This window comes from Callospermophilus lateralis, chromosome 3 (genome assembly GCF_048772815.1).
Source record: "Callospermophilus lateralis isolate mCalLat2 chromosome 3, mCalLat2.hap1, whole genome shotgun sequence".
Classification (NCBI taxonomy): Eukaryota; Metazoa; Chordata; class Mammalia; order Rodentia; family Sciuridae; genus Callospermophilus; species Callospermophilus lateralis.
In genome coordinates, this window is record NC_135307.1 from 88,083,282 (window position 1) to 88,107,310 (window position 24,029).

General features: G+C 38.7%; 1 protein-coding gene across 1 annotated transcript in view; it reads left to right on the forward strand.

Annotated features, from left to right (window-relative positions):
* Rtf1 (RTF1 homolog, Paf1/RNA polymerase II complex component) overlaps positions 1-24,029 on the forward strand; it is a 56,291-nt gene that overhangs the window by 751 nt on the left and 31,511 nt on the right. The window contains exon 2 of the mRNA XM_076850583.1: positions 18,232-18,342. Coding sequence (XP_076706698.1) covers positions 18,232-18,342 — 111 coding nt within the window. The remainder of the gene's footprint in view (positions 1-18,231; positions 18,343-24,029) is intronic.

Here is a 24,029-nt window from a genome sequence, read left to right on the forward strand (position 1 = left end):
TAGCTGTGGGCACGAGTCTGTTTGGCGACTAGGGTCGTTTGTGGTTGAGATGGGTTCCCGTTGGAATGTCAGACCGAAGAAAACACTCTAGGGAGGAGGAAACGGTGGGGCAGTATGGAGGGATTGTGGCCCAGGCATCTTAGATCTTTTGTAAAGCATCCCAGAATTCTTTCTTACTTGAAGATTGTGCAGGAAGCATTGAAAGTAACTTTTGGCCTTAGTGTCTTGGGATAGCCTGAACTGTTTATATACTCTAGAAAATATTGTAGGGAGTAAGCGGACCCTTATAACAGTGCTCTAATGATAGCAAGAGGTACAAAGATGGTTTCCTCCATCTTTTAATGAGCAAATGATATAAAGAATATGCAAGGGATAATAACTGAATACTTTGAGAGAATATTGAACTTTGGATCTGAAATTTTGAATTCTAAATTTGACTTATGCTGCTTTCTAGCTATGGTCTTAACTGTAAAATCGTGGTGTTTCATCAGTCTTGTCTATCTGATTATAAGATCAAATGTTTGTAAGAATAATGATGCAAGTATTGTCACCTTATAAGTTTTTTAATAAATGGTTTCTTGGGAGTCCTTTGTACTAGGCCAGAGATCCAGTAGTAAAGTATTTGTGCATAAAAAGGGAGGACTTGTTAAGAAGGAAGGACTGAAAGGTGTTAAAGAAGAATGTTTGTTAAATGGAGGTGGTGAAGTGGGGACTATTAAGGTATAGAAACCTTGTATTGGGCTAGGAATATAGAGAGCAAGTTGAAATTGTTCTCATTGAAAGGCTCCTGAAATGTAAAAAACATACTCTAGGTTATAAAAGTTTGGTTGGTAAGATAATTTTAGGCAGGCAATTAGGAGGATTAGAATGTATTTTTCACTATTTTCTGATCTGCAAGTGTGTTTCTGGTAATAACATCAGCTACCTTAAGGTGAACAGACAGCTTAATTAAGTGCTTTAGTTACATTATCAAGTTTTTTTTCCTTCATTTTAATTTTTTTTTTTTTTTTTTTTTTTGCTGTACTAGGATTGAACCCAGGCATGCTCTACCACAAAGCTGCATCCCCAGACCTTTTTAATTTTATTTTGAGATAGAATCTCCCTAAATTGCTGAGGCTGGCCTTGAACTTGCAAATCCCTTGCTTTAGCCTCCCAAGTGGCTGTGATTACAGACATACGTGCACAACCACACCCAGCTTTACATTCTCAAGTTTTCTTTCTTTTTTTTTTTTTTTAAGTATTTATTTATTTTTAGTTTTCGGTGGACACAACATCTTTGTATGTGGTGCTGAGGATCGAACCGGGGCCGCACGCATGCCAGGCAAGCGTGCTACTGCTTGAGCCACATCCCCAGCCCCATCAAGTTTTCAAGTCATGGTAAAGTTGGAATCATTTTCTCCACTTTACACATGAGGAAAACGGAGCTTGATGAAGTTAAGTAATTCTCAAAATTAGTGATAGAATTAGATTTTAATTTAAGTCTGTATAAGTATAAGGCCTTTACTCATTCTACTAGACCAACTTAATTTGTTAGTCTTTTAATTTTTCCATATTACAAAATGAGAATAATGTTTCATGGCCATTTTCCATGTTGCTAGAATTCATGTTGTAAAGTACACTGACTAGAGGAAGTTGGCACATCAGTTTGAAAGATTATTATTATTTTTTTAATATCTTTTAGTTGCCAATGGATTTTTTTCCTTTATTTCTTTATTTATATGTGGTGCTAAGGATCGAACTTAGGGCCTCACACATGCCAGGCAAGCACTCTACCACTGAGCCACAACCTCATCCTTGAAAGATTATTTAGGGAACTTAGTAAAGTACTTTTAAAATATCTGTTCTGAAGATGAATGAACTAAGTTGCAAATTATTCTGTTCTTAGTGTTTTTCCACAGAATTCTGATGAGGTGAGTAGATTGCTTCCATTGGTGGTTGAGATATTTTACCCGATTCACAGAGAGCTTTCTGCAGTAGGAACTGGAGGGGATTGCAGCTTGAAATCTAATTCTAAATATCTATTTATAAAAAGAAATTAATGTGAAATTTGTAAGTAATGCTTAATACATTTTAACAGCAATTCCAACTTACCTTTTATTTATTTATTTTTTAGTTGTAGTTGGACACAACACCTTTATTTCACTTGTTTATTTTTTTATGTGGTGCTGAGGATTGAACCCAGAGTCTCGATCGTGTAAGACGAGCACTCTACCGCTAAGCCACAACCTTAGCCCCCCACAACTTACCTGTAACAACAACTTTTTTTTTTTTTTTTTTGTACTGAGGATTGAAATCAGGAGCACCTAACCACTGAGCCACATTCCTAGTCTTTTTTTTGTATTTTATTTACAGACAGGGTCTCACTCAGTTGCTTAGGGCAACTGAGGCTAACCTTGAACAGGCTTAACCTCCTGTCTCAGCCTCCTGAACCACTAGGATTACAGGTGTGCACCACTGTGCCTGGCCCTTTTAACTTCTTTTTTTTTTTTTTGTATTTATTTTTTAGTTATAGTTGGACACAATACATCTATTTTATTTCTTTATTTTTGTGTGGTGCTGAGGATCAAACCCAGGGTCTCACATGTGCTAGATGAGCGCTCTACCGCTGAGCCACAACCCCAGCCCCACTCTAACTTCTTATTGGCATTTTTATTATGAGATGAGAACTAGATCAAAAATCCCTTCTACATCCTAACATGGGTACCAGGGTCTTCTGTCTGTTCCACATTGTGCCAGGTTCTCAGAGGAATCAAAATTCTCAGTCTTCTGGATGTTTTCCCTAGAGGCCTTCATAGAAGTTAACAGCCTGATTTTAGGTCCTTTTTATTAGTTATTGATGGATCTTTATTTATTTGTTTGTTTATAGAACACAGGGATCACAGCTATGTGCCACTGTGCCCATTTCCTGTTTTATTTTTTATTTTGAGATATGGTCTGCTCAATTGTTGAGGACCTTACTAAGTTGATGAGGCTGGCCTCAAATGTGTAATTCACCTGCTTCAGGCTCCTCAGTCTCTAGGATTATAGAGAACATGGTGCTGAGAATCTAACCCAATGCCTCCTTGCACATGCTAGGCAAATGCTCTACTACTGAGCCAGAAAACAATCAGTACATTCTGGGCCTTTCTTTACCAAAATGTCTTGGGCTGCTCCTTCTAGTTTTGAGTCTTTTTTTTTTTTTTTTTTGGTACCACGGGTTGAACTCTGGGGCACTCAACCACTGAGCCACATCCCCAGCTCAATTTTGTATTTTATTTTAGAGACAGGGTCTCACTGAGTTGCTTAGCACCTTGCTTTTGCTGAGGCTGTCTTTGAACTTGAGATCCTCCTGCCTTAGTCTCCTGAGCTGCTGGGATTACAGGTGTATGCCACTGCGCATGGTTTAGTTCTGAGTCTTTATGGGAGCTTTAACATTATACTTGTTGTCTACTGTGTGGTTCTTGTAGAAAGAACAAAAACCATAACAAATCTCCAATTGTCTAGTATCAGAGTGACACACTTGGTAAGGATGCCCTTTTTCCCTGAGTTTTCCACATGGAAATCTAAGATATTTTTTCAATAGTACTGTATTATCTCCAACTTAGTGCTTATTGAAGGTGAAGTGGATGAACCTTCTAGGCTGTTTTTTCCTGGTGGTTGGGGTCAGAAGCCACTGGGTTGATTATTTAAAATGTAGGTTGGGGTGGTAAGAGGTATAGCAGCTACCCCAGACCTAATGGATCAGACCCTCAGAGCACATAGAGCCCTAGAGTTTGCATTTATAATAGATAAAGCCCAGGTAACTATGATTTATGTTAATGGCTGAGACTATTAACTGTCTGTATGCAAGTTAATCTTTTTAGTAAGACACTAAGTAGTTGGTCTCACATAATATGTCCAAGTTAAGTGGAGTAGTTTAAAACTTGTTTTAATTTCCAAAGGTTTTTAAAACTCAGATCTTTTTTTTTTTTTTTTTTTTTGAGAGAGAATTTCAATATTTATTCTTCTTTAGTATTTGGCGGTCACAACATCTTTTGTATGTATATGGTGCTGAGGATCGAACCCGGGTCTCACGCACGCCAGGTGAGCGCGCCACCGCCCGAGCCACATCCCCAGCCCAAAACTCAGATCTTAAGTTGAGAATTTGAAGAATTTTCTTTTAGCATGAGACCTGCTAGTGACTCTGTTATTATGTTAGTCATATCCTTTCCTCAACATTTTTAAATCGCAAGATACTTGCCATTGGTGCTCTCTGGGGGAGAGGGGGGGGCTGACTTTGAGGTAAACCTATAGGATTTTTATCATCATTACACATTTGCATAGAGATTGAATTACTCTTTGTGAAAAATATTTATGCAGTGAATTCTATAGAATGAAAAGCACCCAAGATAATAAAGGAAATAATTCTCTATTCAGATCAGTGTTACTTAGTATTTATAAAAGTTTTTTCTACAACACATCCAGCATAGTAGTGCATTCCTGTAATCCTAGCAGATAGGGAGGCTGCGCAGGAGGATCACAAGTTCCAGGCTAGCCTCAGCAAGTTAGTGAGGCCCTAAGCATCTTGACAAGACCGTGTCTCAAAATAAAAAATAAAAAGTGGTGGGGATATATGTTCAACTATTAAAGCTTAGGTTCAATCCCTATTACCTCCCTCCAAATAAGTTGTGAATAAAATAGGGTGGAGACACAGTTCAGTAGTAGAGTGCTTGCCTAGCATTCATGAGACCCTGGGTTTGACCCCCAGTGCCACAATAAATAAATAAAATGAACAAAATAAAAAATTAAAATTTGATGTTCTTCATTAAAAAATAAATAAGATACCTCAGCCTGATTGGAGGGTCTGGTTCTTCTTAAACTCAGCCCTGAGGTTAGCTATTTTCACTTCCCATAGCAAGCCATTTAATAAACAAACAAACAAACAAGCAAATGTTACTGTACCTTTTTTTTAATTAGTTAATTTAGTTTTTGGTAACGGGAATGAACTCAGGGGCATTCGGCCACTGAGCCACATCCCCAGCCCTATTTTGTATTTTATTTAGAGACAGAGTCTCACTGAGTTGCTTAGGACCTCACAGTTGCTGAGGTTGGCTAAGAACTCTAGATCCTCCTGCCTCAGAGTCCCAAACCACTGGGATTACAGCTGTACACCACCGCGCCCAGCGCCCCCCCCCCCCCGCCCCTTTTATTTATTTATTTATTTATACATACTAGTTGTCAGTGGAGCTTTATTTTTATTTATTTTTGCATGCAAAGTATGTTCACACCAATTCGCGTCTTCATACATGTACTTTGAATAATGATTTCCCTCACATTCCACCATCATTTCTACCCCATGCCCCCTCCCCCCCACCTCTCTGCCCTATCTAGAGTTTGCCTATTCCTTCCATGCTCCCCATCCCTACCCCATTATGAATCAGCCTCCTTATATCAGAGAAAACATTTGGGATATATGTGGTGCTGAGAATTGAACCCAGTACTTCACACATACTAGGCCTGTGTCTTTCTTTTTTTTAAAAAAAAAAAAGAAAAGAAAGAAAGAAAGAAGGTGTATATGGTGGCATATGCCTATAATCCCAACTATTTGGAAGGCAGTTTCAAGATCAGCCTCAGCAACTTAATGAAACCCTATTTCAAAATAAAAAATAAAAGGGCTGAGCTGGGGATGTAAGTCAGTGGTAAAGTGCCCCTGGGTTCAATCTCCATTACAAAAGAAAGAAAGAAAAACTATAGGCACATGGAAAGCTTTATTTCATAGTTTCCTTCCTTATTTAAAATGGTAATTATGTTGTCACATTCTCTTTCTCTGCTTATCAACTTGAAAAAGCAATAATTAAATTTATCTTTGAGAGAATAGGTCCCTAACTATTTTCTAGGATCTCTTTTTAGACGTTATGTGTAAAAGGTATTGTTATAAAGTATCCTTTCCCATATAACTTGGGAAATTTAAAACTTGTTTTTCTCATTAGTATAATTATAACTATTAGTATAATAGTCTAATTTTTCTCTTAGTGAGACTAGGTTTTGAAATCTACAATGAATTTGTGAGAAATCTCATTGTTGTAAAGTTTTTAATTTGTATCATAATGTTGCATCTAGTTGGTATAACTCATTTGCTATCTATCTATCTATCTATTTGTTATTTAAAATAAATGATTAGGGAAGCCTAGCCTGGGTGGCACAAGCCTGAAATCCGAGTGATTTGAGAGGCTGAGGCAAGAGGATGGTAAGTTCCAGGCCTGCCTCAGCAATTCAGCAAGGCCGTGCCTCAAAAAGAAAAGAAAGAGGGCCTGGGGATATAGCTCAGTTGGTAGTGTGCTTGCTTTGCATGGTACAAGGCCTTGGGTTCAATCCCTAAGCACTGCCCCCACCCGCCCTCCCCCCAAAAAAAAGAAAGAGAGAAAGAAAGCAAAAAAATGGTCAAATCTATCTCAGGTACAAGTTCTGTTGGTATATTTGTTGTTCCCTCAGGGTGGAGATCATTTGTCTGACCAAATGTGTTAGACAGTGCTAGGCACTAGGGCTACTAGGTGAACAAAGTGGAAGAAGGAGCTTAAAATGGTATGAGAGAGAGATGGAGGAAAGGGGCATGTTCAGAGAGTCATTTCCTTAAAACTGCTGTAGGCTGTGAAGGAAGAACAAGGATATTGTCTTTGATTAGCAACCCTATAGTAGCCTGATGAAAGTGACATTTAAACTGAAACCTGGAAGAAGAAAAGGGTTAGAAGCTTGAAGAGTAAGGAAAGGTGTTGTTGAGTGTTCATGGTTGAGAGACTAACATATAGAAAGAAACGAGGCAGAAAGGACCTAGTACCCTCATGAAACTGAAAGATGCCCAGGGTATGTGGAACAGCACTAGTTGAAGAGATAGTAGTACAAATGAAACTGCAGAGGTAGCTTCTGTTTTGACTATTTGAGGGTGGAGAAGTCAAGTTAGTGGGTTACAGCCAACAGTTAAAATAAAAATGAAATTTAATTGAATAGAAAACATTAAGTATGATATACATAGTAAAGATAAAGACTTTACTATGTTTCATGAAACCTGTGTTTCATTAATATATATGTGTGTATATAATGGATCCTGAGGTGTAATTTCTCCTACTGTTGACTGGGTTTAAAAAGAAAGTCTTAAAGCCACTGACAGGACTGTATTGTTAATGTTAAAGTCTTCTGAGAGTAATAAGAAGGCATTGAGGGATTATAAAATGGAAGAGGTATTCAGATTTTCCCTTTTTGTTTTTACAGAATCAGGGTCTCACTATTTTGCCCAGAATGACCTTGAAATACTAGGCTCAAGCTATCCTGCTTAAACCTCTTGAGAGCTGAGTCTACATGCACACACCATGCACAGCTTTTCAAATTTAAACCCCCCACCCCATCCCAGTACTGGAGATTGAACTCAGGGACTGGCACATGCTAGGAAAGCACTCTACCATTGAGTTACACCCCCAGCACTCCCCCCTGCCTCTTTTTTTTTTTTTAGTACCTTGGGGTACTTAAACACTGAGCCACATCCCTAGCCCTTTATGTGTGTGTATGTGTGTGTGTGTTTTATATTTTTAGTTGTAGATGGAAATAATAACTTTATTTTTTAATGGATCAAACCCAGTGCCTCAAATGTGCTAAGAAAGCACTCTACCACTGAGCTACAACCCCAGCCCCACCCACTTTAACCCTTGCCCCCCCCTTTTTTTGGTACCAGGGATTAAACCCAGGAGCACTTCCCCAGCCACTTCCCCAGCCCTTTTAAAATTTTATTTATTTATTTATATTTAGTTGTCAATGGACATTTTATTTCATTTACTTGCAGTGCTGAGAATCGAACCCAGTTCTTCACACATTGCTAGGCAAGCACTCTAACATATGATCCCTGACCCTTTTATTTTGAGGCAGGGTCTTGCTAAATTGTGTAAACCTCACCAAGTTGCTGAGGCTGACTTTGAACTTGCAATCCACCTGCTTCAGCTTCCCAAGCCACTGGGATTACAGGCATGTGCCATTGCACCTACCTTCCATTCTCTTTTTAAATGTAATTTAATTTTTAAATTTTGAGACAGAATCTTGCTAAGTTGCCCAGTCTGGCTTTAAAGTTGCCATCTTCCTCCCAGTAATTAGGATTATAATACCTGATTTGCCCCCGCCCCCCCCCCTTTTTTTTTTTGGTACTGGGGATTGAACTCAGGGACACTCAACCACTGAGCCACATCCCCAGCCCTATTTTTTGTATTTTTTATTTAGAGACAGGGTCTCACTGAGTTGCTTAAGCACCTCACCATTGCTGAGGCTGGCTTTGAACTCGATCTTCCTGTCTCAGCCTCCTGAGCTGCTGGGATTACAAGTGTGGGCCACTGTGCCTGGCTTGATTTGCCTTTTTGAAAGCCCACCTAGACTACTTTGTGGAGAGTCATAAGGAGAGGGGAAACTAGTTAGTTGGTAGATAAAGGAGTCCAGGTGACAGGTGGTGGAGAACATAAATGTCACTCGAGTGTAAGCTCCAAGGGGGTAAATATATTTGTTCACTGCAATATTTCTGGCCCCTAGAACAGTTCATACATATAGCAAGCACTCTGTTGATACCATTGAATGAACGAATACCTGGAGTTGTGTGTTAGTTACATAAATGACATGGTAAAATAAGCTAGACATTATCTTCAATAAATAGAACTAAAAGGACTTGATGACTGGAATGGTGGCATAAGAGGTGGTATGAGGGATGAATACCAACTCTGGAATTAGGAAACTTGGAGAACAGTCCAGATTAGAGTGAACATCATGAATTCATTCTTGGATATGTGGAGTTTAAGTGTATGTGAGATATCCAAGTGGAGATACCAAGTAGGTAGTTGAAAATAATGTCTGCCTGACACAAAAGTAGGCACTTAATAAATAATAATCAAATGCGATAGAAAGTTTCTAACATAAATAAGGAATACTATCAATTTGAGGCTTCTTATTCGGCCTCTCTTGTAATACTTATATCCCTTCTTTAGTTAGCAAGTGTATTAGGAGACAGGAACCAAGTTAAAACAAGTGCTGGGTATGGTGACATATGCCTATAATCCCAGCAGCACTGGAAGCTAAGGCAGGAGGATCACAAGTTAAAAGCCAGCCTCAGCAACTTAGTGAGACCCTAAGCAACTCAGAGAGACCCTGTCTCAAAATAAAAAGGACTAAGGATTCGGCTCAGTGGTTAAGTGCCCCTGGGCTCAATCTCTAGTATCCCCCACACACACACACAAAAAAACAAACAAGTAATAGTAATGAGTCTCTCCCCTCTATTATTATTATTATATGAAATTTAAAGGGCTGTTAAAATTCCCCTTTGAAATTACTACTTTAGAAAGTTTTTGTACATTCATTGATTTGTTTCTTTTATTATTATTATTATTAAAAATAGTGTGTGCTTGTTAAAACAGTTTTGACAATACAGAAATACCTCTCTTTGCCTCATAATGACATAATGGCTCCCTCTCTTACTCATGAAAATTAACCAGTTTCCACTGTTTTAATCATGCTCCTCTAATTGTTTTTATATGAAAAGAAGAACACAAATAAACATCTCATTTTAAACTCTGAATTATTCTTCTTTCCTCAGCACCTCTCAAGTCTTCCCACTTATCCTTGTCTCTGTAGCTACTTACTTTGTCCAGGCCACCACCCACTCTGCTGAGACTGCTACTTCCTCTCTGCTCTGCACCCTGGCCCCTCTAGTCTCTTCATCTGCCTGTCAGAGTACTCTGTTAAAAACCCTTAGTGAATAGGGTTCATACCATTTGATGTCTTCTTGCTGCCTTTAAACAACAGTCTTGTTCCTCACCTTGCTTTGTAAATCTGAAAATGATATGATTTTGTCTTACTCTTAACTCACTTCTTTCCATTCTTCCCTTGCCTGCTAAGCTTCAGTTGTACTGCTTCTCTTTCAGTTCTTTGAGTCAGCTGCTATCAGTTTCAGAGTCTTAGCTATCTCATCTGTAGGCGTCTGTCCAGAACACTATACTCTGTTTTTTTCTCTCAAGTTTCTAGTCTGAGCCTAAGTGCCATTACTTCAGAGAAGCCTCCTCAATACCCTCCACTGCAGATAAGCCCCCTACTCATTTTATTTACTTTCTTCTTAACACCTAGTTTTATCTGTAATTCATTATTTCTCATTTTGTTATCTGTCTCCCACATTTGATTTTAAATTCTATGAGGTCAAGGACCCATGTATCTTTTTTTCACTATTGTCTATCTAGTGCTTGGTACATAGAGGGTACTAGTTAGTAATAAGATGAACATCTGCTCTGGTTTCCCTGTACTGAGGAGTTTCCCAGGATGCCAGGACTTTTAGTGCTAAAACCAGGATAGTCCTAGAAAAACCAAGATGTTTGGTCTTCCTAACTGGTATTAATTAATTATGTTAGTTTTTCTTTTTTTTAAATTAATTTAATTTTTTACACAAATGGAGCACAACTTTTCATTTCTCTGGTTATACATGGTGTAAAGTCATACCATTCGTGCTGTCATACCTGTAATAATGTTTGTCTCATTCAACCATCTCCCCCCAACCCCTCCTCTCCCCTCCCTCTGCCCAATCCAAAGTTCCTTCATTTTTCCCTTGCACCCACTCCCCATGTGGATCAGCATCCATTTACCAGAGTAAACATTTGGCCTTTGGTTTTTTGGTGAATTGGCTTACTTCGCTTAGCATGATATTCTCCAACTCCATCTATTTACCTGTAAATGCCATAATTTAATTCTTCTTTAAGGCTGAATAATATTCCACTTGTATATATACCACAGTTTTTTTTTTTTTTTTTATCAATTCATCTATTGAAGGGCATCTAGGTTGGTTCCACAGTTTAGCTATTGTGAATTAAAGCTGCTATAAACATTGACATTGCTGCATCACTATAGTATGCTGATTTTAAGTCCTTTGGGTATGGACCAAGAAGTGGGCTAACTGGGTCAAATAGTGGTTCCATTCCAAGTTATCTAAGGAACCTCCATACTGCTTTCCAAGGTGGTTGCACCATTTTGCAATCCACCATCAATGAATTAATACCTTTTCCCCCACATCCTCATCAGCACTTATTGTTGCTTGAATTCTTTTTTTTTTAGGTGGGGGTACCAGGGATTGAACTCAGGGGTACTCAACCACTGAGCCATATCCCAGTCCTATTTTGTATTTTATTTAGAGACAGGTCCTCACTGAGTTGCTAAACGCCTCACCATTGCTGAGGCTGGCTTTCAACTTGTGATCCTTCTGTCTCAACCTCCTAAGCTGCTGGGATTACAGGTGTGTGCCACTGCACTTGGTGTTGCTTCAATTCTTTTTTTTTTTTTTTTAAAGAGAGAGTGAGAGAGGAGAGAGAGAGAATTTTTTTAATATTTATTTTTTAGTTATTGGCAGACACAACATCTTTGTTTGTACGTGGTGCTGAGAATCGAACCCGGGCGGGCGGCTACCGCTTGAGCCACATCCCCAGCCCTGCTTCAATTCTTGATCACTGCCATTCTGACTAGAGTGAGATGAAATCTTAGAGTAGTTTTGATCGCATTTTTCTAATTGCAATTTTAATTTTTTAAAATTTGTTTTAATTAGTTACACATGACAGTACAATGATCTTGACATATCATACATTTGAATCAGATGGAATATAATTTCTCTCTCTCTTTTTTTTTTTTTTTGGTAGTGTTATTGAGGATTAAATTCAGGGGCCTTGTATCACAAATCTGTATCCCCATCCCTTTTTAATTTTTATTTGCCCAGGCTGGCCTCAAAGTTTCAATCCTTCTTCCTTAGCTTCCTGAGTCACTAGAATTTACAGGCATGTACCACTGTGCTTGGCTCATTAGAGTCCCCATTTTGGCTGTCTAGTTTAAATGTGGCTTTTAAGTAGTGTTAATGAAACTGCTCTAGATGCCAGATGTTGCATCTCTACCCAGCCCTACCTATAATAGGTTGGGCACTGGCATTACTTTACCCAAATGTTTAGTTCAGCTTAAATTTGATATATCATGTAGACATCCCACACTTGTTTCCCAAGATAAGTAGAGAAGGATAAGGTGAAATACAGGTAAGTACAGCAGTGAAAGAGATCTACTGGACACGAGAAATGTGGTCTCAGTCAGTGCAGTATGGTGGAATGGGCTGCAGGAGAATATTATACATTGATTTATCCCTTATGCATGGGCCAATTTCAGATTGGCTTCTTTTGAGTACAAGTATTGGATAGATTACCCCTAACAAATCTCTTCAGATGTGCCTTCTGAAGACCTTTCAGTTTGTGCATTGGTTTGTCCAGCTGTTCTTAGGGGTCCTCAGTAGTCTATAGGGTTTAAAGAGTGCCCTTGACAGGAATTCCCCTGGTAGCTTCCTGTACAGTTCTCAAGATGTGGAATGGATATCTTTCAGATTGTTAAGAAGGGTTTTGCAGCTGAGTGTGGTGGTGCATACCTGTAATCCCAGCTGCTTGGGAGGCTGAACCAGGAGAATGCTGAATTCAAGGCTAAACTAGACAATTTAACAGGATCCTATCTCAAAACAAAAAGGATCAGTGATGTAGCCCATTGGTAGAGTTCTTGACAAGCATGCCCAGGGGCCTGGCTTCAATCTCCAGCAGTGCAAAAACAAAACAACAACAACAAAAGAAGGACTTTGTTCTCCATACTGTTTTTAATATGATATTTAATGTAGTACAAAAAGAGACTGTGCTCATCAGATGCAAACCTTCACTGATGAAGGAGAGCTATCTGTTAGGCTTTTATTATAGAATGGAACCTCTTAACTGGATGGCAGTACTCATGTCTTAGGACTTGAATTTCTGTAACTTTTCTCTCTTTTTTTTTTAAATATTTATTTTTTAGGTGTAGATGGACACAACACAATGCCTTTATTTTTATGTGGTGCTGAGGATCGAACCCGGGTCCCGTCCATGCTAAGTGAGCGCTCTACCACTGAGCCACAATCCCAGCCCCTCAGTAACTTTTCTTAGTTAGGGGTCTCACTGTATTTCCCCGGCCACTCTCCAGACTTCTGAGATCAAGTGACCCTCCTGCCTCAGCCTTCATGGTGCTGTGTCTTCAGGCAGCCACCGCACCTGGCTAGTTATAGTAACTTTTTTAAAATTTTATTTTATTTATTTTTTTGGTGGCACTGGTGATTGAAACCAGGGATACTCTACCATCGAGTTCAGTGGTATTCCCAACCCTTTTTAAATTTTTAAAAATTTGAGACAGGATCCTGCTAAGTTTTCAAAACTAGCCTTAAACTTATGATTTTCCTACCTCAGCTTCCCAAATTGTTGGGATTATAGGCCTATGCCACCAGGAGCCAGGCTTAGTCACAGTAACTTTTTTTTAGTCATTGATGGACCTTTATTTTAATCATTTATTTATATGTGGTGCTGAGAATGAAACCCAGTGCCTCATATAGGAGGAAGGCAAACACTCTACCACTGAGCCACACCACAGCCCCAGTTACAGTAACTTTGAACAAATGTATATTACCTGTAACAGTTAATGTTTCAGGAAAGGATTTGATTGGGAACTGTATTAGTCAGCTTTTTATTACTATAATGAAGCAGGCTATTTTATGAAAAGAAAAGGTTTATTCAGCTTATAATTTTGGAAGCTGGAAGTCCAAACAACATAGCATGGATTCTGGCTACATCACATGGTGAGAGTACGCATGTATCTCTATGTATATATTTTCTCCCTCTTCTTATAAAACCACCAGGATTCAATTATAGGGGCTCCACCCAAATGACCTAATAACTTTCCCAAAGCTCCACTTCCAGACACCACCACAGTTTGTTTAAGTTTCTATACTCCTTCTCCCTCACTCCCTCTCTCTTTCTCTAAGGTTCTGTGGATCAAACCCATGGCCTTGTGCATGGTAGGCAAGCATTCTGCCACTGGAGCTAACACCCCAGCCCAAGGTTCTACCCTCTTAATACCACTAAATAAGACTTCGAGGATTAAACTATGTGATTCAAGGCAACAAACCATATTCAAACTATATCAACATTGTATCCAATACTTTGTTATAATGAGTTGGTATTAAAACAGGAATTCTAGAATCTGAGGCATCAGGGTAGAGATTACTTGCCAAAAGTCTATTTCTAAAGTTTATAATTTGCATTAAGGTAATATGGGGAAAAAAGGTTGTATCACACAATCCAGCAAACCCAAGAGAAATAAAATCTTCTGCAAAACTGTAAATGAACACAAAATGGCTCTACAATGGAAACAAATCAAATGTTTAAATTCATCTCTGTGGCAATTGACAATAGGAAATCAATAGGGCCAGAAGTCTGTAGTTGAGTTTGTAGTTGCCGGGGGAAGATGATATAATATAAGAAAAACAAGGGGTGTGGTGGTGTATAAGGAATTGGAGGGTATGTGGGTATGATGATGGTGCTGCTGCCTATATTGTGATTGTGGTAGTGATTAAAACTATATATTCAAACTTAGAATCATGTTAGAAAGGATGAAATATGTTGTATGTAAATTACACTTCAAGCTTTAAAAAACTACAAACATGCAAATATTGCTATAATTTGCATTTGGTTTATATGAGTTATTGTTTTGGTGTGAAAGAAGAGTGTTCTTGTGATGTCTGCATTTCAGGAAGTTGACTAACTCTCCAATGAAATGTGAATGGTAACATTTAATGAGTACTAATGAAGAAGTAAGAGTATCAGCTGTTTAATCTGAGAAGGTCATTTTCTCATTCTGGCCAAGGAAGGAAACTACTCCTAAAATAGAAAGAGACTGGAAGAAGAAAACAGATACTTTGAAGCAGTCTATTATTTTAAAATCTGTTTTGGCACTTGACCTGTAATTGTATAGCAGGGTCATCCTCAAGGAATACTACTAGTAATATTTATTTGATGTACTTTCTCTTTTTTTGGCACAAGGTTTAAACTAGTAAATCATGACTGGATTATGAGCCAGAATTCTGTCTGCTCAGGTTCAAATCCTGGCTTTCATGTGTTAGCTGTGTTACTAAGTTACATAGCTTAGGTAAATTACTTAACCTCTTTCTGGATCCTTAGCTTCTTTATCTTTTTTTTTTTTTTTTTTCCTGTTTTCTTTCCTTTTCCTCTACTGGAGCTTGAACCCAGGGACACTCTGTCATGAGTTACATCCTAACCCTTTTTATTTTTATCTATCTATCTATCTATCTATTTATTTGATTTATTTTTTAGTCGTAGTTGTACACAATCTTTACTTATTTTATGTTGTGCTGAGCATCGAACCCAGGGCCTCACACATGCTAGGCGAGTGCTCTACCTCTGAGCCACAACCCCAGCCACCACCACCCCCCACCCAGCCCTTTTTATTTTTTTATTTTGAGACAGGATCTGACTAAAATTTGTGATTCAGGCTGGCCCTGAATTTGTGATCCTCCTGCATCAGCCTCAGGATTTGGTGGTGTCTTGGTGTGCAAGACCTCATCAGCTGAATTTTTCTTACTTATTTTTCCCAGTGCTGGAGATTGAACCCAGGGGTACTTTTCCACAAAGCCTACACCCCCAGCACTTTATTTATTTATTTTGGTACTGGGAATTGAACCCAAGTTGAATCACTGAGTTACATCCTAATTCTTTTTATTTTTATATTTTTATCTTGAGACAGGGTCTCACTAACTTGCTAGAGTCTTGCTCAATTGCTGAGACTGACCTAGAAGTTGTGCTCCTCCTGTTTCAGCCTCTTCAGTCACTGGGATTTATAGGCATGTGACACCATGCTCAGCTATTTCTTTTTTATTTATTTATTTTTGTTGTAGATGGACACAATAGCTTTATTTTATTTGTTTTTAAGTGGTGCCAGGTATCAAATCCAGTGCCTCATGCATACTAGGCAAATGCTTTACCACTCACTGAGCCACAACCCCAGCCCCATGCCCTGTTTTTAAAATTTTTATGTTACTGGGGATTGAACCCAGGGCTGCTCTGCCATTAAGATATATTCCCCAACTCTTTTTAAACATTTTTATTTTTATTTTTTTGAGACAGGATCTAAGTTGTACAGACTGGCCTCTAACTTGCTATCCTTCTGCCTCAGCCTCTCAAGGTGCTGAGATTGCAGGCATGCCCCCACCATATCTGGCCCTTTATATTTTATTTTGTGACAAGGTTTTGCTAAATTTCCCAGTCAGGACTTGAACTTTTTTTTTTTTTTTTTTTAAAGAGAGAGAGAGAGAATTTTTTTTTAATATATATTTTTTAATTTTCGGCGGACACAACATCTTTGTATGTGGTGCTGAGGATTGAACCCGGGCCGCACGCATGCCAGGCGAGCGCACTACAGCTTGAGCCACATCCCCAGCCCCAAGACTTGAACTTTTGATTCTCCTGTCTCAGCATCCTGAATCATTGGGATTCTAGGAGTGCGTCACCAGCTGCTTTTTATCTTTAAACGGGGATGGTGACAATATTTATCAATATTGTTGTGAATAGTAAATAACAGATGCTGAGAAAAGTGCTTGACATATAGTAGGAATAGTGTAAGTGTGGGCTGGCATTGGTATTAGCAGAGAGCAGGGCTAGTAACCCTGTTTTGCATTTTTGAGTCACAGAAGTAAGTAGGGGAAAAGTAATGAGACAGGGAAGCCATGTGGTAAAGCAGATTCTGGTTGTAGCCATGGCTTTCTCTCTGGTACTTCCCTTCTAATCACACTTTAAGTCACCAGGACAAAGCAGAAGTAGTGAAGTGGAGTGTTGGGGTTGTCAAATTAGGATTCTGACATAATGGATAGCACACCTAGTATTCATTGTTAAGCCCTAGATTAAGCACCAGAAATATACAAATCTCCCTCTTTTTCTCTCTCTCTCCTCACCACCCCCAGTCTCCCCCCACCTCCACATACGTGTGTGTGTGTGTGTGTGTGTGTGTGTGTGTGTGTATGTGTATTTTTTGTACTATGGATTGAACCTAGGAGTGCTCTGCCACAAAGCTACATCTTCATCCTTAGCCTTTTTAATTTTTTTTTGTTGTTGTTGTTTTCAATTTTGAAATAGGATTTAACTAAGTTGTTGAGGCTATCCTTGAATTTGAGATCCTCCTGCCTTAGCCTTCAGAGTCACTGGAATTATAGTTCTACCATGACTGGACAGAAGTATATACTTTTTTTTATGGTTTAAGCATTCAGAATATAAAATGACCTCATAAATGTACAGTTTGTGGGCTCTTTCTTTCTTTCTTCCCTCCCTCCTTTGTTTTCTTTTCCTTCCTTTCTTTCTGTCTCTCTCTCAGTTGAATCCTGACATATTTTACCATAGAGCTACATTACTAGCCCTTTTTTATTTTTATTTTTAAATATTTTTTTTAGTTGTCAGTGGGCCTTTATTTTATTTATTTATATACAGTTTTGAGAATTGATTGATTTATTTTTTAGTTTTAGTTGCACACAATACCTTTATTTATGTGTGGTGCTGAGGACCGAACCCAGGGACTTGCACATGCTAGGCGAGCACTATACCGCTGAGCCACAACCCCAGCCCCTAACACTGTAGTCCCTTTATTTTTTATCTTGAGACAGGGTCTTGCTAAGTTTCTGAGGCTGGCTATGAATTTGTCAACCTCCTGAATGGCTATGATAACAGGCATATGCCATTGCATCTAACGTTAAGCTTTTTCACAACAGCTTCACAAACACCAATTATACATGAAATATAATACAAAGGGTCTTTGGAGTATTAGCTGTATTCCAGGTAAACAGCAAGCAAACTACCTTTGTAAACAGTTCTTATCAGTCCCTGAGAATCAATACTTCTGTAGTTTAGAGAGAAATCAGTGACAGTTTGGAGTAGCTTCTAATTTCAGTTTTCTATTTCAGATATACTTTTCCCATGAAGAAGGAGTGGGCAGATTTTGAAAATATTTCTTCAGCACCTGGGAATACTGGCATTCAGTTCATTTGTATGTTAAAAGTCCTTATGATGATGTCCTTCAGTGGAAAGCACAAAGATGTAGAAGAGATTCAGGGAATGTGGGCTATTTATTTATTTGGTACTGGGGATTGAACCCAGAGAGCACTCAACCACTGAGCCACATCCACAGCCTTTTTTTAATTTTTTATTTTGAGACAGGGTTTCTCTAAGTTGCTTAGGGCCTCACTAAGTTGCTGAAGCTGGCTTTGAACTTCAGTCCTCTTGCCTCAGCCTCCAGAGTCATTGGGATTACAGGCAAATGCCACCATCCCTGGCCATTTTATTATTCTCTCTCTGTTGAACAAAACTGATGTGACTATTTCTGCCTTATTAGGAGCTATTGTCCCTGGCAAAACGGAAGCGCAGTGACTCTGAGGAGAAGGAGCCGCCTGTGAGTCAACCTGCAGCATCTTCAGACTCAGAGACATCCGACAGTGATGACGAGGTGGGTGTTGGGGACTTAGGCCTGTGGTATTGATGGATATTTGAGGGTCTCTGAGTTGGTGAATCCCGTGGCCTTGTTTCCTTAAATTAAGACCTAATAGCCTCATGACTATGTTAATTAGCTTGATTTAACCAAGCCACAATGTAAACATTTACCTGAAAAAAGAAAGAAAGAAAGAAGACCTAATAGCCTAAGATCCTCAAAAACTTGTTAGGGAAAGAAAATTGTGTAAGGAAAGCTCTGAATTGTCATATATTCATCATATTTCTAGTTGCCAAGCACGTACCCCAGCCCTCTTTCTTATACTTTATCTGATCTTTCAGGCTCTCCCAGTTTGATTGACTTTTGCTGCTATTCATACTTTGTAATCTCTTGCTGACTCAATTATATTTATTGATAGAAAAAAGTAGAACACTGAGAAAGATTCAACTTTTATTTATAAATTTATTTAGAGGGCTGGGGATGTGGCTCAAGCAGTAGCACACTCACCTGGCATGCGTGCGGCCCGGGTTCAATCCTCAACACCACATACAGACAAAGATGCTGTGTCTGCCGAAAACTAAAAAATAAATATTAAAAAATTCTCTCTCTCTCTCTCTCTCTTAAAAAAAATAATAATAATAATAAATAAATAAATAAATTTAGAAAAAACTTTTCCAGGAAGTTGGCTTGATCTAAGAGCATGATACTTTAGAGATAATACATACTTATCACATGCTTCCATTGAAGACCTTCACTGTTCAGCCAGGTGCATCATGGCACACGTGTAATCCCAGCAACTCTGCCTGCTAAGTCAGGAGATTGCCAAATTCCAGGTCAGCCTGAGCAATTTAGCAATACCTTGTCTCAAAATAAAATAGAATGGCCTTTTTTTCCCTAGTAAGAAAAAGAAACGAAAAAAGACCTTCACTGTTTTGCTAATGTTTTTCTGTTTGTACATTGGTTTAGTAAACTTTTCATACACATACACCTCTAGAACAAGATTTTCCACATAGATGGAATCCCAATACTAAAACTATGCTATATTTGAAAATTTTTTTGATAAATGTATTTTATATAGTTTCTGGTTGAAATTTAAATCTACAACTAGGTGTGACAAGTGATGCACTACAGGGTTGAAATGAATCCTTTTATTTCTCAAAAACATTGAAAACAAGACTATATGTGAATGGCAGTTTTATTTTTTGTTTGTTTGGTACTAAGAATTCAACCGGGGGTGCTTATCATTGAGTCACATCTGCAGCCCTTTTTACCTTTTTTTTTTTTAATTGTTTAGTTGTCAATGGACCTTTATTTTATTTATTTACTTGTGGTGCTGAGAATAGAACCCAGTGCCTCACACTGCTAGGCAAGTGCTCTACCACTGAGCCACAACCTCAGCCCCCGCTTTTTACTTTTTATTTTGAGACAGGGCCCCACTAAGTTGCTGAGGTTAGCCTTGAAGTTGCAATCTTCCTGCCTCAGTTTCTTGAGCTGCTTGGATTACAGGTGTGTGCCACCATGCCTGACTGAATGGCAGTTCTTGTATTGTGAAAGAATGCCTTCCAAAATATTAGGTTGTAAGGTACTTCTTTCTTAGAGCTTTTCGTTCTCTTCCAGGACTATTAGGTGAGAAGTGCTCATCTCTTATTAATCTGCCCTACTTTCAGTTTTTCCTACATTTGATTTGCTCTGGGGTCAGGAAACCAGAGGATCTAGTAAAATTTAGATTGGAATATCCTGCTTTAGTACTTGAACTTAAGACAGTTATTAGAATTGCTCGTAAGCCTTGTTTATGCAGTACTTTTTGGCTCTTGGTGAGGTAGACAATCGTACTGTAGCATCTAATTTATCTAGACAGTTAAAATCTCAACACACGGGGCTGGAGATGTGGCTCAAGCGGTAGCGCGCTTGCCTGGCATGCGTGCGGCCCTTGTTATGTCTTCTTTTTTGTTGTTTGTTTGTTTATCTTTTGATGCCTGGGATTTAACCCAGGGGTGCTCTACCACTGAGCTATATCTCCTACCCTTTTGTTTGTTTGTTTGTTTTATTTTGAGTCAGGGTCTCACTGAGTTACTAGGGCCTTGTTAAGTTGGTGAGGCTGGTCTTGAACTCGTGAGCCTCTTGCCTTAGTCTCCTGAGTAGCTGGGTTTACAGGTGTGTGACACTGCACCTGGCTCATTTCACATATAAATTCAATTCAGAGTAACTGCGTAGAAATGATTTCTACTGGAGCTGGGGATGTGGCTCAAGCAGTAGCGCGCTTACCTGGCATGCGTGCGGCCCAGGTTCGATCCTCAACACCACATACATACAACGATGTTGTGTCCGCCGAGAACTAAAAAATAAATATTAAAATTCTCTCTCTCTCTAAAAAAAAAAAAAAGAAGTGATTTCTACTCTTCTAAGATCTAAGACCTAGGAATATGGGTATTCCTTGCCCATTAGATATAAATCTTGAAGTTTTTTGTTTTTCTTCCTCCAGGATGCTCATTGTACTCAGGATCTCAATGCCACACAAGTCCAAAGGCAACCACTTTGTTTTGTTTTTATTCTTTTTAGATATACATGACAGGAGAGTGTGTTTTCACATATTATGCATACATGGATTATAACTTATTCTAATGAGAATCCCATTTTTATGCTTGTACGTAGGTGGAGTTTCACTGGTGGTATATTTCATATATGAACATAGGGAAGTTATGTCTCAATCATTCCACTGTCTTTCCTCTTCCCACCCCCTCACCCCAAGCCAACTACTTTCATCCCATGTTCCATCCCATCTTTAACTGAATGCCAGGAAAGACAGCAACTTCCTAGAATGGGAACTGCTTTGTAACATCCCCCCACACTCAGGGTGGCACAGAGTTTTGTAGCACACACCTACCTGTTTTATTAGATAATTACTGTCCATTAGAATATCTGTTACAACAGTGAGGGTAAAACAGCTAATCTGTTACAATTTACTAGATAAGAAAACATCTTCCAGGTTCTTTTTTAGGCTTTCCTCCCTGCATATTTACATAATACTTGTCTGGGGTTGTGTGAAGCTTGCATACATTTATGCTTAGGAAAGCAGAATGTCAATGTGTCTGATACCCTTTCCCAAGTTGTTTTTGAGCAGCTCTTTGGGGGATGCTCTGGCCTCTGTACCTGGAGTTCAGATGCAAACCAGTAGGGTACTCTGTTCTCACTTTAAAAGGTTACATCTCAGCTTGCCTTTTAGTACAGCCCACATTTCCTCTATTCCCTCCTGGATGGAGAGAGCACATGAGCATTCATTTAATTCTGTTCTTTACTCCTTAGACTCCATTTACTACACACTCTGACAATAAAAGAAATCATTTTCCCTCTGTCTTTTTGTTTTTGTGTTCCTCTTAGTTGTAGATGGACACAATTCCTTTTATTTTAATTGTTTATTTTTATGTGATGCTGAGGATTGAACCCTGTGCCTCACACATGCTAGGGAAGCGCTCTACCACTGAGTTACAACTCCAGTCTTTCCCACTGTCTTAGAGTCACTAAATAAGGTTTTGCAAGACTTTGTGCTCTTAGAAGAGGTGTTGGGGAAATACTTAAAATATGTGATTAGACCAAAAACATTCTGGAATTTCTGGTTTACAAAAGTAAACGTAGGGGCTGGGGTTGTGGCTCAGAGGTAGAGTGCTATATTGTGTCCACCAATAACTAAAAATAAAATATTAGGAAAAAATGTAAATGTAAAATATTATAACTGTGATTTATTCTCCAAGGAGAAAAAAAATCTATGAATAATTATTGGGACCGATTTGAGTCTCTTTCTTGGAATTATGTAAGAATAATAAGACTCACCTCCACATTGCAAGTGATCATTGTCTTTGGGTAGTAGAAATACAGATTTAATTTTTTTTTCTTACTTTTGCAGTGCTAGGCATAGAACCTAAGTCCTTGTACATGATAGGCAAGCGCTGTACCATTGACTCCATCCCCAGCCTCAGAAATTTTTTAAAAAGTTGTTGTTATTTTAAAATGGGGTCTTGCTGTGTTGCCTAGGCTATCTCCAAACTTCCAGGCTCAAATGATCCTCCTGCCTCAGCCTCCAGAGTAGTTGGGGTTATAGATGTGTGCTGCCACACCTGGCTAAAATTCTTCTTCTTTTTTTTTAATATTTACTTTTTAGTTGTAGTTGGGCAAAATACCTTTATTTTATTTATTTATTTTCTTATGTGGGGCTGAGGATTGAACCCAGGGCCTCTAAAGCTCAGCCACAAACGCAGCCCTAAAATTCTATTTTTAAAAGTAAACTCATCTACATTATAATGCCCCTAAAACATTACCACATATTGGAGAATTAGTAGAATTTAGATTGGAATTTAGATTGTCTGCATTTGACTTCATACACCTCCCTCCCAACCCCCAGTCAACTTCATGGGAGCTAAGACAACTTTGTCACCTTACTATTTTCGAAAATTGCCATAAGAAAAATAAACAAATACTCTTCTCACATTCAGGATTAGCTCCTTTTAAATGACAGCATTTTTCTTCTATTTTTAACTTTTGCTTTTTCTCCCTCCCTTGCAAGGGATAAACATTGTAGACTGCAAATGAGTGACAGTTGCTAAGATGAGGCTGTGGCAGATTGAAGCAGACAGAGGGTAGTTGATAAGGAAGCCAGATAGCTTCCTAGCACCTAAATTGGATTTACTTGTATAACTTCACATTTAGGTCGTTTTTGCTCTCATAAACAATTTTTTTTTTTTTACCCCCTAGGGACTCCACAGAGTTTGGCTGTATTGCATATGAGAAACCCAAACCTGTAGACAAAAATAAACCTAGCCACTCTTGACATACATGTGACCCTGATAGCTCAACCTTTTGCTCTCAACCTCTTCATATTCCTATTGGGTAGAAGTTCCATACTTTGTTTGGAAAAGGTGGGTCATGGCCATTTTTATAACCAAGAAACAAATACTGAGTATTATGTATATGGTTGTACTATTTCTTGTAAAAGAACCAATGTCGAAGATATCTAATACATTATTGACTCTAGTAATATCTGTATTATGAGCATAACAATTAAAATAACTAAATTAAAACTAGAATCAAAAGATTAAAATAACACCCTTTTTACAATATTTTATCAAGGTAAACAAAGACTGTGGCTTTGTTTATTTGTTTTGTTTTGTTTGTTTTGGTACTAGTAATTGAACCCAGGAGCACTTTACCACTATGCTACACCTATGCTATACCCCTACCTTTTTTGGTACTGGGGATTGAACTCAGGGACACTTAACCACGAACCACATTTTCAGACCTTTTTTTATATTTTAGAGACACAGTCTTGCTGAGTTACTTAGGGCTCACTAAATTGCTGAGGCTAGCTTTGAACTCATGCCTCCTGTCTCAGCCTCCTAAGCAGCTGGGATTCAGACTGTGGTTCTTTTTTTTCAGAGAGGGGGGTGCTGGGGATTGAACTCAGGGGCACTCAACCACTGAATCAAATCCCCAGCACTATTTTGTATTCAATTTAGAGACAGGGTTTCACTGAGTTGCTTAGCTTAGCTGTTGTTGAGGCTGGCTTTGAATTTGTGATCTTCCTGCCTCAGTCTCCCAAACCTCTGGGATAGACTCTGGTTCTTAAGAATAGCTCCTATGCCTATGTCTCCCCAGTCCAAGAAAAGGCCCCAAATAAATTTTCTTCTGATCTTAACTACTATGAAATAGGAAGT